Here is an 18,626-nt window from a genome sequence, read left to right as displayed (position 1 = left end):
ATTATGCTAAACCTACTTTAACAAGAACTGAATCAAGTATAGTTAGACCTGCTGTTGCTGCAAATAATTTTGAACTGAAACCTAACACGATTCAAATGATACAACAGTTTGTTTAGTTTGATGGTTTGCAGGACGAGGATCCAAACACTCATTTAGCAAATTTTCTGGAATTATGCGACACCTTCAAGATCAATGGCATTTCTGATGATGTCATTTGCCTTTGGTTTTTTCCCTTTTCATTAAGAAATAAGGCTAAACAGTCGTTAAACTCGTTACCACGAGGGTCAATCACTACTTGGGAATAAATGACTGAAAAATTTTTGCTTAAATATTTTCCGCCGGCTAAAATGGCTAAATTGAGGAATGATATCTCTTCTTTTGTGCAGATGGATCTAGAACTCTTTATGATGCATGGGAGAGATACAAGGACTTATTAAGAAGGTGCCCTCACCATGGGTTCCCTCTATTGCTACAGGTTCAGACTTTTTACAATGGTGTGAACCCCTCAACAAGGCAACTTATCGATGCAGCTACTGGTGGAACTTTAAACAACAAAACACCTGAAGAGACTTACAAATTTATTGAAGAGATGTCACTGAATAACCATCAGTGGGAAGTCATGAGAACGAAGCCGACAAAAGCATCTAGTGTTTTCAACCTCGACGCGATCACTATGCTATCTAACCAGGTAGAATTTTTAAATAAAAAGATTGATGGTTTGTATGATTCTACTTAGGTACATCCAGTGTTGAGGTGTGATTCAAATGGAGAAGGAGTGCACAATACAAATTATCCATCCATCAACCTTGGCACCGATGAGAAACAAGTCCATTATATGGGTAATAATTCTAGACCTCAAAACAATCCGTATAGTAACACTTATAATGCAGGCTGGAGGAACCATCCCAATTTCTCGTAAGGTGGTCAAGGAAATCAAAGACCACAACATCCTCCAGGTTTTCAACAACCACCTTACCAACAAGAAAAGAAATCGAACTTTGAAAAGATTCTTACAAAATTCATCTTGGTGTCAAAAACTCATTTTCAGAATATCGAAACAGCGCTTAAGAATTAGCAAGCGTCGATTCAAGGGCTCGAAACTCAAATAGGACAGATTACTAAGTTGATTTCTGAACTACCATAAGGTAACTTGCCAAGTAACACCGAAACTAACTCAAGAGAACAGCTTCATGCGATTACTATTCGAGATGAAGAAGGGTTAGCTGAATCCGAAGCTGAACCGAGGAAAGAAACAGTGGTAAGCAATGATAAGGTTGAGGTAAGCCAAAATAAGAAGAATTCGATCATTAAAGATTATACCATACCCAAATGCGACAAGGAAAGACCACACAAACGAATAATTCGGTAAATTATTTAAATTATTAAAAAAATTACATATTAACTTACCGTTTATTGAAGCTCTTTCGCATATGCCAAACGCAGTTAAATTTTTAGAGGAGTGTAATATCCTGATTTTGGGCCTAGTCGGAATAGTGGTTTTGTGACCACAAAATTCGAGATAGAAATAATTATTTTATGATTATTTTGAGGTCTATGATATGATTGCATGATTGTGTGAAAATTTCGTGAAGAAATTTTATGCATAAAGTGCTTAAATTGAAATTAGGGACTAAATCGAATAATTTGTAAAACTTGCATTCTAGAAGTTTCTAGTATGAAATTGTTTTGAAATATTAATTAGGAGGTCTTAAATAGAAATTTTACCAATTTCTAAGTCTATGGACAAAAATTGGACATGGATGGAATTTTTGGAAAGTTTAGTAGCAAGGGCATTTTGGTCATTTAGGGGTAAAATGAATTAAAATACAAAATTAAAAGCCAATTTTGCTCATCTTCAACCCCATGGCTGAATATAGCAAGGAGAAACCATGGCTAGGGTTTTTCAAGCTTCCAAGCTCGATTGTAAGTCCGTTCTAGCCTCGTTTTTAATGATTTTTACGTTTTTGGAGTCCCGATAGTTCGATTAAGCTTATGCTAGCAATAATTCAACCTAGGGTTTATATTTGGAAAAATACCCATAGGTGAAATTTGTGTATTTTGGTGTTTTATGATAGAATATGAGGTTTTAAATTATGTTAGACAACTTGTGCTACTCGGTTTTAAGCGAAAACTAGCAAAAGGGCTTAATCGGTAAAAATACCTAATAGTCATAAGTACATGTTAGAGTGAGAATTTGATGTTTCCATAGAAGGGAAAAATGATCAGCATGTCATAAAACATAAGAAAATAGGCTGAATTTTAATTTACGAGCTTTGGGGCAAAAGTGTAAATATGCGAAAGTTTAGGGGCTAAACTGTAATTTTTCCAAAATATGATTTTGGGTCAATTTGAATAATGTGAGTCCTAATTAGACGATATTTTAAATGATAGAGCAAGGAAAACTAAAATTTGGGCTACAATGGGGAAAATACCAAGTTGTGGACGAAATGGTAAAAGTAGCCATTTTCGCATACGAGGTAAGTTCATGTGTAAATGTAGTAACATAATTGTCATTTTAAGAAATTTAATGTTGTTTATATGATATGATGCTGATTATTATCATAAAATATTATGCTTTGTGGTTATTGTTGAATAATATGTAATTATGTTAATTACTTGATGAGTATGAACTATCACCGAAGTATCAATTTCGATATTTCGTGGAAGATGGCAAAGATGTGTGATCGAGGAAAACGCCCGTTTGAACCTTAGCAATAGATTAGGATACAAGTGACATGTCACTAGGATGTTTGGGAATCCGAACTCGTTGAGTTGAGTCCGAGTTCACTTATGGATGCAAATGTCCGAACTCGTTGAGTTGAGTCCGAGTTCGAGAGATGTAACTAGGCATCCGAGCTCGTTGAGTTGAGTCCGAGTTCACTTATGGATACGAACGCCCGAGCTCGTTGAGTTGAGTCCGAGTTCACTTATGGGCGGGTTACATGGTAGCTTGGCTACATATGTGGCACTTATGTGCAAACTTTCCATGTATCCGAATTATATTCCGATGTGTTGAACGGGTAAAATTCTACTCAAATAGAGGAATACTCGAGATGAAAGGGACGTATTGGTAAGTGTTGTGAAATGAATACTTTGAACAGGTATGTACTTAACCCTCGGGTTGAAAACTCGATATAACAACAATATGGTAAGATGATAAATGAAAATGTGATATGAATGTCTCGGTGATGATTATGCAAATGATGTTTTATGTTTGCGCATATAGTTGTGTTACTTGCTATTTGCATGTGAGCTTACTAAGCATTTATGCTTACTCCCTCCTTTTCATTCCTTGTAGTGTTGACAAGCCAACTCGGAAATCGGAAACGGTCGGAGGCACGCTCACACTATCCGTATACCATCTTGGCATAATGGCTTGTATATTTTGAGTATGGCATGTATAGCATTATAATCATTTTGTGTATATGGTCTTATGATATGGTTATTGAGTGGTATGGAAATTCTCGGTAATGATTAGCCATTGGAATGGCTAATCATGATCATATTTGGTGTTATGTATGCTAAATTGCTAGCTAATCCATGGAAACCGTGAAATAGGTAAAATTTACCATAAAATAGATTCAGTCAGCAGCAGTGACGTGAGTTTGAAAAATCACTACAAATAGTAGAGATACAATTAGATGATGAATAATATATGGAATTGAAGAATTATGAGTCTATTTTCATATGGACAAAACAGGTATATGAGTTATATTTTATGAGATGTTTAAATTTTTGTGAAACAGGGCCAGAGCAATTTCTGGATCCCCTGTTATGACTTTGGAAATTCACCATAAATTGTTAAAATATAATTAGAAGTCATAATTTATATTTACAGATTCCTTATTGAGTCTAGTTTTATTAGAAGCAAACTGTATAGTCATTGAAACTCTGTACAGGGAGATATTTGATTCGTAATACACAGAGGTCAGAGCAGTCAAACTCTGAAACAGGGGAGACTTTAACTAATAAACTGTACTAATTTGCTTGACCAAAAATTCTATAAAACAATTAGTATATATATAAATGAGTCTAGTTTCAGGGAAAATTTACAGAATTGGATTTTGAGTTTCGTAACTCGAGATATGAATTTTTAAGCGACTATGACGCAGATTGTTAGCTTGACTGAAAATTTTAAAAATAAATTGTTTGAGCTGTTTAAGTAATGAATTAAGTCTATTAACACCTCGTGTTCGACTCCGGCGACGGTCTAGGGTACGGGGCATTACAAGGAGCTTTTAGAAAATAAACGAAAGTTAGATGATTCGTCACACGTGGAGCTAAACGTAGTATGCTCAGCCATTTTACAAAATAAGCTACCTAATAAACTGAAAGATCTAGAGAGTTTTACTATTCCTTGTTTAATTGGTAGTTTAAATATTAAGAATGCGTTGACTGATCTAGGGGTGAGCATTAATGTCATGCCTTATAAAATGTTTAAACAACTTGGTCTTGGGAAACCTAAACAAACTAGGATGAGCATTCAATTGACAGATAAAATAACTAGATTTCCTAGAGGTATTATTGCAGACGTGCTTGTCAAAATTGATAAATTTATATTCCCAGTTGACTTTGTTGTTCTAGAAATGGATGAGGATAGTGATGTACCTTTAATTTTAGGAAGACCCTTTTTAGCAACTGCTAGAACTATTATAGATGTTGGCACAGGTGAATCGATACTTCGTGTAGGAGATGACACGGTTAAACTTCAAACTCGTGATTCTGCTAATATATCTAGTAATCGAGACGATTGTTTAAGTTCTGTTAACTCGAGTAATGTTAAAGCGCAAACTTCTTTGCAGGAATCCCCTAGGAAGAACGTAATAGAGCCTCATTCTAATCCATGCAACAAAAACAGAGCGACTCATGAAGAACACATGTTAAGGAGAAACTAAAAGCACACGATGAATCAAAGCGACACCACGATAAGCGTAGAGATGAAACAAAGCAATTTCAGGTCGGGGACAAAGTATTGTTAGATGAAAATGACCCTCGAATTACTACTCAGAGCATAATACAAACGGGGCGATTTCCTTCACGATATTGAATACCTTCCCACATGAAACAGTCGAGGTAACACACACTGAATTCAGAACTTTCAAGGTAAATAATACTCGACTCAGACCTTATTTTGATAAAATTGATAGCAGAGGTGAGGAGTTTCAAATCCTCAAGCCACCGTGACCACCCGAAATTGAGGTAAGTCAAGCTTAGACTTTAAATAAGTGCTTTTTGAGAGGCAACTCGAGCACTAACACCACTAACTAGTTTATTTTAGCTATTTTTCGTGTTTTTTTATGCAGGAACAGTGACCCACACGGTCTGGGCACACCAACGTATCTTTGGCTGTGCAGAAACAGGGCTAAAAAATCTCAAAGTATAGAGCCACACGGGAGTGCGACATGGCCGTATGGACTACACGGCCTGGACACATGGGCGTGTCTCAGGTCGTGTGAAAACTGGAGCTAAATTTTTAAATTTTAAATAAGTCAGGGAGCTACATGGGTAAGGCACACGGCTATGTGTTCAGATACACGGGCGTGTAGGAAACCACACGAGTGTGGGAGAAGCGAACAATATTGTACACGGCCGTGTGAACCACACGTCCTGGACATATGGGCGTTCTTAGGCCGTGTGGCGAATGGACATTTAATATTCGCGATTAACACGGGCTAAACTCGATTCACACGGGAGTGTGACACGGCTATGTGACCCAACATGGGGCCTTAACACAACCGTGCCCCTATTTTAACCCCTCCAAAAAATTTAATTTTTATTCTTTTCTTCTTCTTCCCCAGCTCTCCAACCCTAGTTGCCGTAACACCCTTTCACCTCATAGTCCGGCCACCGGCGTTCTCCCCTCCTGCGCAAAGCCCTCACCAAGATCCCCTCTCCCTAGCCCCCAACAGCATACACGCTGTACGAAACCTCCAAGCTCGACCCAACCCTTCTTTCCCCATTCCGCGCGCGTACACCTCCCACCCCTCACCTCGCCCTCCTTCGCGCCGCACGGCCTAACTCCCTACGCTCGTGCCCTCTCCGTTCACCACCGTCGGCCCGCACCCCACCAGCTCCGACCGCACCACTCTAACTACCACAACCCATCGTTGGTTACCCCTTTTTGCCCCTCTAATTCTTTTACATCATTTTAATTGAATTATTATTATTATTACTATTATTATTATTATTATTCTTAGTTCGTTATTACTGTTTTATTTTTATTTTACGTTATTTCTGTTCGTTTTATTATTGATATATTATTATTCTTATTGCATTCCTGATTTGTTGATTTTTATTCAGTTACATTAGTTATTTTTATGCTTAAGATTTTGGACAGTCACAATATTTTACATGTATTTTGGGGTCATTGTCTTATTGATTTCATTCGTATCTTGCTGCCTATATATAATAATCATTTAGTTAGTTTTATTGTACATTAACATTTTTCCATTTTCTATTTTCATTAAATTGTGGGGTTGAACTTGGATGAATATTTATTTGCTTACCTATAATGTTCATGCATCAAATTGAATTTATTCATCTATTCTTGTAGGTACACTATGACAAACACACGAGGCAAGAAGACTACCGTCCTCGCTTCGAAAAAGCGGAAGGGTCCCGGTGCAACCTCCTCGAACGCCTCAACCGAAGCTCGTCATCCTATGTTTCAATTCTCGTCAGGCTCAGAGGACGACTTGTTTTAGCTTTTGCACGTGCGACCGCTAGGTTTAGGCTGATGTATTGACTGGGCCGCATTGGAGCAGGTTGGACTAGTTGATGAGGTTCGTGCTTTCATTACCACTGCTCGTGGGATCGGTTCTTTGCGATTATCTAGCCCACTTATTCAGAGCTTACCTTGGATTTTTGCACTACTTTCCATCTATAGCATGTGATGAATACCCATTACGAGGCCGGACTATCACTTTCTGACTTGGTGGCTTAGTGTGACATATGAGCATCCCTGAGTTTGGCGCAACTTTGGGCATATACACTGATGAGTTTATAGGTGCCGATAACTTTCTCCGCCTCCACCGTCACATCCATCACTCACCTTCGTACTATTGGACCGATCTCACAGCTAGTTAGATCCGTTACAACGCGAGTCGCTCAAAGGCAACATCTCTTTCTCCGACTTTACGATACATCCACGCTTTATTAGCTCAAACGTTGACTGGCAGGAGAGAGAGCACAGGAGTTGTAAGCACTATTGACGCATACTATCTTTGAAGCATGGTGACTGGTCATATCTTTAATTTGGCATACTTCATAGCGCTTGCTTTTCGCCATCAGACAGACCGCCATAAGAGGGGTCCCATCTGTCTTGGTCCCTACATAACTTGTCTCGCTCGACACTTCGACTTCTTCGACACTCTAGAAATGTCATCGACACTCACATTAGTAGGCTAGATGACTCATCAGGGAATTTCTAGTATGATCCACATGAGGATGATAAAGCGATGCCATGGATTCGACCCCCCTTAGTGATGAGCCAGAGGACATTACTGATGTCCCTCCCCCTTACGAAGACTGATAAACTGTAATTTATACATATTTTTACCCCATATTTAATGCATTTTATGGATGATTTCCTATTAGAATTAGTGAATTCGATGCTCCTAATGCTTTAATTTCATGTTTTATACTTAGGAGAGCATAGGAGAGGGAAAGGAACGAGAAACGAGCCAAAACTAGAGAAAATGGGCCAAAGTACGAAATCAACATGGCCTGACCTCCTCACACTGGCAGACCATACGGCCGTGTCAATTTGGCAGGCTCGAGTACGACCTGAAGTAATCGCACACGGGCATGTTACAAGGGCGTGTTCCTGCCGAGCCCAAGTTGAGTCTAATTCGGAAAAGGCTAATTTTGAGGGCTCTTAGGCATTCCAAAGCCTATAAATACACCCTAGAGGAGGAAGAAAAGGAGGCACAGAAGAGGGAGTAAGGAATTACTCCAAGAAAGCTGAGATCCATCTCAGAAGCCGGATTCACCATCAAGACTAAAGATCTCTCCTCAATTTCCCCTTTAGGAGTTTTAGGTTTTCTTTATGTTTTGTATTCTTTATTATTCTGAGATGTTTTCCTTTTTAGTTATGAACTAAATCCCCTAAATACCTAAGGGGAATGAAACCTAAGACGAATCTTGTTATTATTTTCTGAATTGTATGATAAATATTTAACTTGTTCTTAATTATGTGTTCTTAATTCTTGTTTCGATATCCCAAGATACTGATTCAAGATAAGCTCTTATTCAGATGAGGAATAGACCCTGTCTAAGAGTACATTTTTCATAATTAAGCGGAGTTGATTGTGTGCCTAGACATAGGGTGACAAGATTTTGTCGGATTAGGGTGAAACCTAATAAGGGGATCCATAGATCGAGTTAATGCAACCCTATGGTGTTAATTAGAGAAAGGTCTCAATTATTCAATCTAGAGTTAGACATTATTAGTCTTGAATAGCATAACTTAGGGATTTCTATAGAATAAGTTAAATGAATAAATCGTCCGATTCGGAGCCAGAATAACAAGTACAGTCTAGGTGGATTTTTCTTTAGGTATTGTATTAATTCAATCGATTTTCCCAAAAGTAATTCCCCAATTCCATTCTCTATGAATTCTTAGTTTAGATAATTAGTTAGTTAAAACAAAAACCTCTTTATTCTTAGGCTAGATAATAAAAAGACAGTCATTACTAGTACTTTTAGTTCCTTTGGGTTCGATAATCTGGTCTTGCTAAAACTATACTACTGTTCGATAGGTACACTTGCCTACATCACGATAATAGTTAGTTTCAAGAACGATTAATTATAAATATTTAAAATCTATCACGAAATAACGCGATCAAAGACCCACACCCACCGCCACCACCACCGACTCATCAACCTCCTGCTGCCACTTTGATTGATATATCCGAGTGACTCACTCACTTTGAGCAACAGTGTTTTGTGAGGTTCGACAGCATCGAGGTAACTCTGCAGCAGATCTGTCAGCACTTCCACATCTCGCCTCCACCACCACCACCTCGTGACGCTGACGCATTTGATGATGAGGACCTCTGAGTCTATTTATTTTTATTTTATTTTATTTTTGTTTTATTTAATTTTCTTAAGACTTATGTTTTATATTTTGAACTATGTTTATCTTTATGGTTATTATCAAGTAATCCCTTAATTCTCTCCCACAAGTTGTGTTTATTTTCTTATTAGTAACTTAGAATCATGCCTTTCATTAGCCTTATCTACAACTCTGGCTTTCACTATTCCAAGGATTTCATCCAAAATACAGGGCAGTTTCGCTTCTCTCCCTCTCTTCTGATATTTTGCTTATATTATTATTATTTATCTTCGTACATTAAGGACAATGTACATCTTAAGCGTGTGGAGGTTATTTATATGTTTATTAGAAAATCTCTGAATTTTTATCTCGTTCTCAAATAATTTCCTCATACTATTATTAAAGTGAATTTTGATTGATTTATAATTTTTATTAATATGTTTTGAATTTAATCATAGGGAATTGTGCATTGACTGTTCAAACTTTAAAGACATTAGAGAATGAATCATGGTAAGTTGATTTTTGAGAATTAAAATTGCAAGGTTGTTACTTTGAATTGAGGTATTATCTTGAAATTTTGAATTTACAGGATTGACATCAAATACCCATAATTTTCGTGAGACTTTGAACCTTTTAGAGCATATATCTTTTTGCTCACTGATTTTTTATGAGTATGTCAACATTGATTTGCTATTCTAGAACTTGCATCAATTATGCATGTCAAGACCACACCTTTTGATTTAATATACTGAGATGATAAAGTCACTTAGGCTTTAACCCACTTACCCTATAAAAAGCCTACCCATATAATTGACCCTTAGTGAATCCCTTTGAGCCTTAACCATTGTTTCTTGATTTCTCCCTTAATGCTAAACCACAACTTAACCCTTTTTGATTCATTAAGAATTTTTCCCTTTTTATTGACTCCCTTTTTATCGAGATTTGATTTGATTAGTTACCTAAGTATTTTCGTTCATTTCAATTGCTGAATTATTCCTTACTATGTACTTTCCAAACTTGTTCTTATTCTTAAAAAAAAAAGTATATTTATTTTCATAAAGAGCTTGGATAAGTTAATGTTATTATAGTGAGAAAAAGCTCACTTTCTTAAGTTCCGAATGGTTTTCGCACTTGTTTGTAATTTAGTAATTAGCTTTATTTTTCTAAGTTTGGTAATTTATTAAATTAATCTCGATTCTAACCCTCTTTTTTAGCCTTTATCCACACTTTTAACCCCAGCCCCATTACAACCCTATTAAAAACCTTTTGATTCGTGTATCATCTCATTTATAGTGGTGGAGATTTGATTTTTATGCAAGCCTATGGTAATAACTTTTCATGTTTGACTATTGAGTGCTTAATTATTGAACCTTAAACACTTCGAGTGATTTGAGTGAATCTTTAGTGAGGATGTCAACTCTTGACAATTTAGAATTAAAGGTGATTACTTAGATAAAGGGAGGTACCTATGATTTTATGATTAAAATGCTCAACTTGGATTGTTTGAAACTTTGATGTTCTTTTAATTGAATTCTCAATATATGATTACTTGTGGTTTACTTCGATACAATATTGATGAGAATTATAAGTTGAAAAGAATTTATTTTAATTGAGAGTTGAGGATTTTGCTTGAGGACAAGCAAATGCTTGAGTGTGGGGATATTTGATAAACCATAATATATACATATTTTTACCTCATGCTTGGCATATTTTTGGATGATTTATCATAAGATTTAGTGAATTTGATACTCCTAATCCTTTAACTTAATTTTTTATTCTCAGGTAAGCATAGGAAGGTGAAAAGAGTAAGAAACGGGCCAAAAATGGACAAAATGGGCTTATCTCAGTATTTCACACGACCTAAGCATTTTCACACGAGTAATCCACAAGCCCATGTGATACACACGGGTAGGCCACACGCCCGTGTGTTATGGGCGTGTCGACTAAAAACCAAGTCAGAATTGTACATGGCCTGAGGACCTTCACACGGGCGTGGCACATGGCCGTGTCCCTGTCGAGCCCAAGTCTAATTCTACTCGAAAAAAGGCTAATTTTGAGGGTTTTGAAGCATTTCAAAGTCAATATAAACACCTTAGAAGAGGATTAAAAGGGGACATGTAGAGTGGAAGGCAAGAAATACTCAAGGACAGCCATCGGAATCAGCTTGGAAATAGGATCTACTTCAAGACTGAAAAACTCCATTCAATTTCCCTAGAAGTTCTTTGGGTTTCTTTATATTTTGTTGTTTTCCCAATTTTGAGATGTTTTCCATTATTATGAACTAAACTCCCTAAATACCTAAGGGAGATGAAACCTAAGACGAATCTTATTACTATTTGACTTATATGATAAATACTTGTTCTTATTCTTAATTGTGAGTTCTAATTCTTGCTTTAATATTCCAAGATATTAATTCAAGTTTTTGATGTGCTTATTCAGTGGAGAAAAAGTCCCTGTTTAAAAGTAGGTCATTCATTATTAAGCGGAGTTGCATGCAATCCTAGAGATAAGACGGCATAAATCTGCCGGATTAGAGTCAAATATAATAAGGGAATCCATAGACCGAGTTAATGCGACAATAGGGGTTTTAATTAGAAAGAGATTTCGATTAATCAACCTAGAGTCAGTTGTTTTTAGTCTCGAGAGAGATTATAACATAAACTAGGGATTTCTACCGATTAAGTCCAGTGAATAAATCGTCTAATTCAGAAGTAATAAGTGAAGTCTAGGTGGATTCTTCCTTGGGTATTGTCTTCTCCATCAGTTTTCTATAAAGTATTTTCCAACTTTGATCTCTGTCGTAATCTTAGTTAATTAGATAATTAGTTTTAGTTTAAAAACATCCTTTAATTCTTAGGCAAGATAATAAAAAGATAGTAATTACTAGTACTTTTAGTCCTCGTAGATACGATATTCCCGGTCTCACCATAACTATACTACTGTTCAATAGGTGCGCTTGCCTTAGTCGAATTTTTTGTTAGTTTCACGACCATTAATCTGGCCCATGAGCAGGTCTACTCACAGTGCATCAAATATTAATCCTAAATAAAAAGTTGCAACAATTTTCGACAATTAGCATGCAAATTATTTCTATCTCATAGATGAATTTTAAAACTTACAATAAAATTAGCAAAATATCATATATTCTGGAAAAAAATTAATATATATATGATAAGTATATACATTCTTAATTCAAATGTGACACTAGACCTATTAAAATATAAAGTTTGATTTAAGTATATTAGTTAAAATGTTATTTGAAGAATAACTTGTTTCATCAGTAGTTATTATTATTATTATTATTATTATTATTATTATTATTATTATTATTATTATTATTATTATTATTATTATTATTATTATTACGTTTTAGTTGAAGAAAAATAAATTGAAGTCATAAAAATAAGATAAATATGTCTAAAATGTCACTTTAGCAAGGAAATATAAGAGTACAGAAAGAAAATGTAGTACTTAGAATCCCTCTTATATTTCAGAATTTTGATACTATTGGAAATAGTAGATTAGTGGCTCAAAATGATATTTGAAATCCAAACATTAAAATCTTATGCTAAAATTTAACATTGCCCAAAAAATGTTACTTCAACCAAATACACCCTAATAATAAAATCTGTTGTTTTTAAATTTTATTATTTTTTTAAAAAATTCCAATTAAATTGATATGAAATTTATAAATAGTAATTGGATTAGACTCGGGACTTCATGAATTGGATTTTAAAAAATAGAAAATTGTTTAAAAAAAAAAACATCAATTTACTTATAGGAGTTCCTACATTACTTATAAACCCCTAAATCTAAACTAATTAAATTAGAATATTATACGTGCTTCAGTGCTCTAATCACTATTTTCCTAACGCTATCAACTCAACAAAAATTCAATTAACTATTTTTTAGTACAATAAAAATATATGAAAATAAATCATATTTTTATGTAGAGTATAAAAGAAAATTTTGAGAAGAAACAAATGTAAAATTTTAAACACTTTGTTTTTTTTTTTTAAATTTCCATCTTCATAAAGAGGGAAAAAAAAAACTGGTATATCTTCTATAAATATAGATATATAACTTTTAATTACAAATTAGGTTTTCCATCAATTATCTATTTATTTTTTTATCACTTTCACTGGTGATACATTCAATTAGGAATATTAGTATAAGTCTAAATTTTAGAAAAATATTTTACCCAAAAAAGAGAAATCATAAAATAATAATAAGCTGAGATAAAAAAAAAAGTAATAATAAGGTGTCAAAAGATGGTAGAGCCAAACTAATTACATCCCATCAAAATTGCAACCTAATTTTTACAATAATATTGTGCAAATTGATAAAGGAACATTATCACAGTTAGAAATCATCAGATCTCAAGTAAAAAAAACCAAGTCTAGTACAAATATCAGGATGCCCCCCCCAAATACCCCCAAAATTGATTTAGGGTTCCTCCTTGACAAAATAGCTTTGTGGCAAGCAAAAATCTTCCTCATGGTTTAGAATATCAATCTCTTCATCATCTGGTTTCTGATATTTACAAAAGAGAGAAATTAGCTTAACAAAATTATCTTTTGACATCACCAAAAGCAATAGCACTTTTTATTAAGGGTTTTAGGACTAATTTTCTTCTTCTTTTTTTTTTTTTATCAAAAAGACTTTGTACCATCAATAAACATTAACTAGCATCCCAGTTTTCAGGACGCACTTTCCTCCTATAATTTACTTGGACTTGATGGTGAGCATCGGACTTGGGTATTTGCCAACATCAGTAAACTCGATTTCTTTTTCTAAGTTTTCTATATATTTGGAGGATCATATATGTGCGTATCAATATTTCAATATACATCAGAAATAGATGTCAAACAGGGGTACTTAGAAGAAAATGAAGAGTATAAGTAACAATGATTCCTCATCTAATATACAAGACAGCTACCAATTCTTATGTTGAGACCAAGACAGTAATCAATGCACAAAACTCATCTTCAAAGGAATACCAAATTAACTGATGGACATGAAAATTAATTATAGAACAAGCAAGTTACCAGCACTTCCAAGTTGTAGAAACGATCTAGCAACTGCAGAACCTCGTCTGGAGAAAAATGCCGGTCCAGGCTGTGACAAAATTTAGCAAAACAATAAGTAAAAATGAAAGAAACAAAAATGACAGAACAGGATTGAAAGAGGGGATCAGTTTGGAGCAGCAAGAACAGGAGGCAGAACAAACCTTTTCCTCAGGAATTCCATCAGACCATAGAGGACAAAGTGGCGATGCACGCCTGCGGAGAAGCAAATTAGATTCAAAGTTATGCATTAATGTAGATTGTTAAAGACAAAAATGAATCCTAGTTATTTTACCATAAAAATGTGCATTAACTGCTAAATGCACCAAATAATTTACCACATATAAGTTATTTGAACAACTGAAGTAGCTCTAGGGTTTGAAAGCTTAACATTGGCCTATAAACAATATACATGAAGCACCATTTTTTTTTTTGAAGTTACAATTTACAAGTATATCAACAGTTTCCATCGAAATCAATCATTACAAGCACTGAACTGAACAATTAAGTCAACAATCAAACTAACTTGCGCATACATGATTTACACATGAGGGACTTCAACTTGGAATCTAAAAGTTCCTAATGCCTCAACCTTGCCATTAAGCCAATGTCTCATTGACATAAAAAACACCATTAGGTTCTAAAACTACCAGATCAAATACAGAATCAAGTCAACTAGAAATAAAAAGCTGACCTTTTTACTGCAATTACCAGCTAAACACATATTCATTAAAGGTTTTTGCTGAAAGTATTGCTTAACCATTTTTCACCACAGCAATAAGAAAATCAAAGGAATCAACATTTGAATTGATCACATCACTAGCATGTTAAAAAGTACTTCACAAACTGAATCATAAATACAAATTTCCAATAAAACTTTACAATTAGAATCCAGAAAAAGAAATTTCAATTCATTTTTTTTCTAGATAACTCCTAAGAATCAATATTTAAACTGAAATACAAAAGCACTTCTCCCTATAATAAAACAATTAACAAATTTTTTAAAAAAAAAAAAGAAGAAGAAGCGATGAACGTGCCTCGTAATTTGACGGGAGGATAAATTTCAAGTGCTTCCAATAGCCTGAGTTCCAATTCCACCTCCTGTTGCTCCTAATAAATCAACAGATAAATATAAAATTTAAATAAAAATCAACAAAAAAAGTGATTATTAATTGCATAAAACGGAGAAAAAACTAAACGGCGAGAGAAACCTTAGGAAGAGAAGAAGCGGAGGACGGCGGAGCTTTGCAAGGGGAATGTACGGAAACGCCATCTTGTTCCTCTTCTTTTTCTCTTCCACCTTCCATCCCCTCTTTAATTACTTTTCTGCAGTCGTAAAAACAAACACTAGTAGGTGAAATTACTTGTACTATCTTTCAGATTAAACTACAAAATTTGAACTAATAATATTTTTTCCCCTTTCTTGGGCTGGATCCGAAATATACTTCCCATTCCAAGTTTTGTTTTTGTTTGTGCCACGATTGGTACGGCCCATTATTTTGGCAGATTTCATGGGGAAATAAGAGACCTTGGGCTTCCTTACCTCAAAATTTGGAATACCTTAGTAATTCGTCAAAATTTCATCAACACACCTCTGCAATTACAAGTAATAGCAAGTTTTGATGAAAAGTGTTAACTATATCAATGCCTCCACTACAATTTTTGAATAAAAAAAAATTCTTTACCTTAAATTTTACTGCTCAATTCTAATTTTGATTATTTGAAAAATCTTTTTAATTTTTATATTTAAAAAATATTAAAAAATTAACTGAAAATTTTGTATTTAATGAAATAAATACTTGAAGAATAAAAATATATAAAATAAGTTTTTTAGAAAATAATAATTTTTATTTAGTATTGTATTTATTTTACTTATTATTGTTAAATATTAAAATAAGATATAAAAATATTTTCATTAAATTTTGTCTTCAAATTATTCTAAATTAAAATTAACTAGTAAAGTTTAATAAAAACCAAAATTTAATGGTAAAATTCGAGTAAAATGAAAAAATTCGATACACAATTAAAGCATAGTAGTAAATTTAATTCATAAATATAATGAAAAATATCAATAAAAATAAAATTACAGATTAATTCAATAATCTAGTTTTTCTTTTTCAAGTATATTTGAGGAGTTAATTCTTTATATTTTATTCATATAAATGTGTCCAGCAAAAAATGCTTTAGAAAATAAGATAATGGATAATATTATGATAAATAATTGTGATTAATTTTTTTTTTATGCATTTGAGATTTCCCTTTTTGGCATTCTCTCAAAAAATAGAAACCCTAAAAACCTCACAAACAGGAACATGTGAGTTTAGCATAATTATAATGGTGGAGATATGATGTTATAATTGTAATTTCGTAGTATTATTCTTTTCATTAACCATGTTTATAATCAATAATATTCGTTATCTGAAAACATTGTTGAAGAAGAGAAGGCATATTTTAGTTGGTACGTTCCTACCTAAATAAGGAAAAGTTGGGAATCATTAGTTATAAGAATATCACCACCATGGTTTCATTGTCTCTTCACACTTGCACGTGATTTCATATATTGCAACATCTAAATTTTATTATTAATCTCTATACTACCAATTTAATTTTTATATTTTTTTAAATTTCAAATTTTTAGTTTTAATCAAAATGATAATTATTAATTTTATGAAGTTTAATTGTTTTTAAAACTTAATGCGCATGGACAAAAGTTTGCTCACACGCTTTGTTCACAGTAGCAAGTCTTTTGTTCCTTTGTTTTGTCGGTTTCTTTTGATTTCTTCATTTTTTATGCCACCTTTGCCTTTTGTTATTTTTGCTTTCGAAAATGGAAAAAAATAAAAAAAAAACCTTGCTAAGTTGAGTATAGAAGATGTTAAAGAAGAGATTTGGCAATTTTCTGATGGATTTGAGTTGTAGAAAAAAGGCTTATAAATTCAGTCTTGTTGGATGTTTTATTACGGCAAGTGTGATACACTTTTCTGCAATGAGAAACACTTCGACAAATCTCTGGCATCCATCGAGGGAAGTTCAAAATTCAGATTTGGGTGAGAACCATTTTTTATTCAAATTCTTTCATGCACTTGATATTGACAGAGTGATCAATGGCGCCATGTGGACGTTCAATAATTACCTTTTGGTGTTTTATCGTTTAAAGGAGGATGAAGATCCGATGCAAGTTTCTTTGGTTTTCTTGTATTTTTGGGTACAAACACATGATTTACCCCCTGGTTTATTTTCTAAAAATGTTGCTAGATAGTTCAGAAATTTCATTGGAAATTTTGTGGAATATGATTCTAAACAGCAAAACCGTAGGTATACAAATTTTATGAGGATTAGAGTTCAAGTAGATGTTCTTGTTCCATTAAAGAGACGAAAGAAAATAAAGATTTCTCAATCGAGTTTTGTTTATGCGAATTGTAACAGCCCGATTTCGGGCTTAGTTGGAACAGTGGTTTTGAGACCACTAATCTGAAGTCAGAGAAAGTATTTTATTATTATTTTAGAGTTATAACATGTTTATATTAGTGCATGAAAAATTTGGTGAAGTAATTTTAGCGTTTGTGATCTTAATTGCGAAAAAAGACTAAACCGCATAAAGTGCAAAAGTCCTATTTAGATAGCTAAAAGTGTCAAATAGTCATGGAACATTAAATTAGAGGTCTTTATTGAGCAAATAGACCAATATTATATTTATAACAGGCTGATTTGGGGCTAGTCGAAAAAGTAGTTTCGAAATCACTAACCCGAAGTCGAGGAAATTATTTTAAATATTATTTTAAGCATTGTAGCAAGATTAGATAAGTGCATGAAAATTTTGGTGAATTAATTTTAGTGATTGCTTACTTAATTACGAAAAAGGACTAAATTGCATAAAGTGCAAAAGTCCTATTTTGTTAGATAAGGGTGTCAATTAGCTAAAGAACCTAAATTGGGGGCCTTTAAAGAGCAATTAAACCCCCAATGCTTAGGCTAGCCGGCCATTGGAGACAAAAGAAAGAGAAATGGTCAAAATTAGGTGGGTTGGTGACCAATTTTGACTAGAATAAGAATAAAATAAAGAGAAAAAGATATCATCTTTTCCTCTTCTTCTTCATCATCGAAAAATGTAGCCATTAGAGGGTTTTTGAGCTTCAAAATTTTTAGCCACTTAGTCTCTCTACAAGTAAGTGATTTTAATGAGTTTTCTTAATGATTTTTGCATTTTTGAGACCCTTGTGTCATGAGCTTCCTAATGAGGGGACTATTTTACAAAATGGTTGAAAGTCTAGAGTTCCATGAGAGCATTTAGGTTGTTTTTTAAATTTTTGTGGAAGAATATAAGTCTTAGATGAGTAATAAACAACTTTTGTGAAGGGATTTCTCATGAAAACCATAATAGGGACTATTTTGCATAAGAAGTAAAATAGATGATAAATGTGTAAAATAGAGGAAATTTTGCATTTCTATAAGAGTAAAAAGGGTTCGACTAGGCTTATTGTAGGGAGAAATTCGATAAAAACTGA

At 33.8% G+C, this 18,626-nt stretch overlaps 1 protein-coding gene and 1 non-coding gene across 4 annotated transcripts; both read right to left on the bottom strand.

The window, feature by feature from the left end:
- Positions 1-353: 353 nt before the first annotated feature.
- On the bottom strand, positions 354-459 carry LOC121213015 (small nucleolar RNA R71). Its single transcript, XR_005908384.1, has one exon. It is a non-coding gene; the product is annotated as a small nucleolar RNA R71 (small nucleolar RNA).
- A 12,871-nt stretch (positions 460-13,330) lies between these two features.
- On the bottom strand, positions 13,331-15,778 carry LOC107896575 (uncharacterized). 3 transcript variants are annotated; one of them, XM_041085034.1, is made up of 6 exons: positions 15,665-15,778; positions 15,333-15,447; positions 15,159-15,231; positions 14,286-14,337; positions 14,104-14,173; positions 13,331-13,588 (listed from the first exon to the last, which is right to left on the bottom strand). In XM_041085034.1, exons 2-6 carry the CDS (start codon positions 15,426-15,428, stop codon positions 13,502-13,504), a joined length of 378 nt encoding a protein of 125 aa, XP_040940968.1. In that variant the 5' UTR covers positions 15,429-15,447; positions 15,665-15,778; the 3' UTR covers positions 13,331-13,501. The 3 variants fall into 3 exon arrangements, with proteins under 3 accessions (XP_040940968.1, XP_016677262.1, XP_016677261.1); XM_016821773.2 differs by having other exon boundaries at positions 15,159-15,222; positions 15,665-15,727; XM_016821772.2 differs by lacking the exon at positions 15,665-15,778 and having other exon boundaries at positions 15,333-15,581.
- Between the last annotated feature and the right edge of the window lie 2,848 nt (positions 15,779-18,626).

This window comes from Gossypium hirsutum, chromosome A13 (assembly GCF_007990345.1).
Source record: "Gossypium hirsutum isolate 1008001.06 chromosome A13, Gossypium_hirsutum_v2.1, whole genome shotgun sequence".
Taxonomy (NCBI): domain Eukaryota; kingdom Viridiplantae; phylum Streptophyta; class Magnoliopsida; order Malvales; family Malvaceae; genus Gossypium; species Gossypium hirsutum.
Note: the sequence above shows the minus strand (reverse complement) of the source record. Positions and strands in the feature narration are given on the sequence as shown.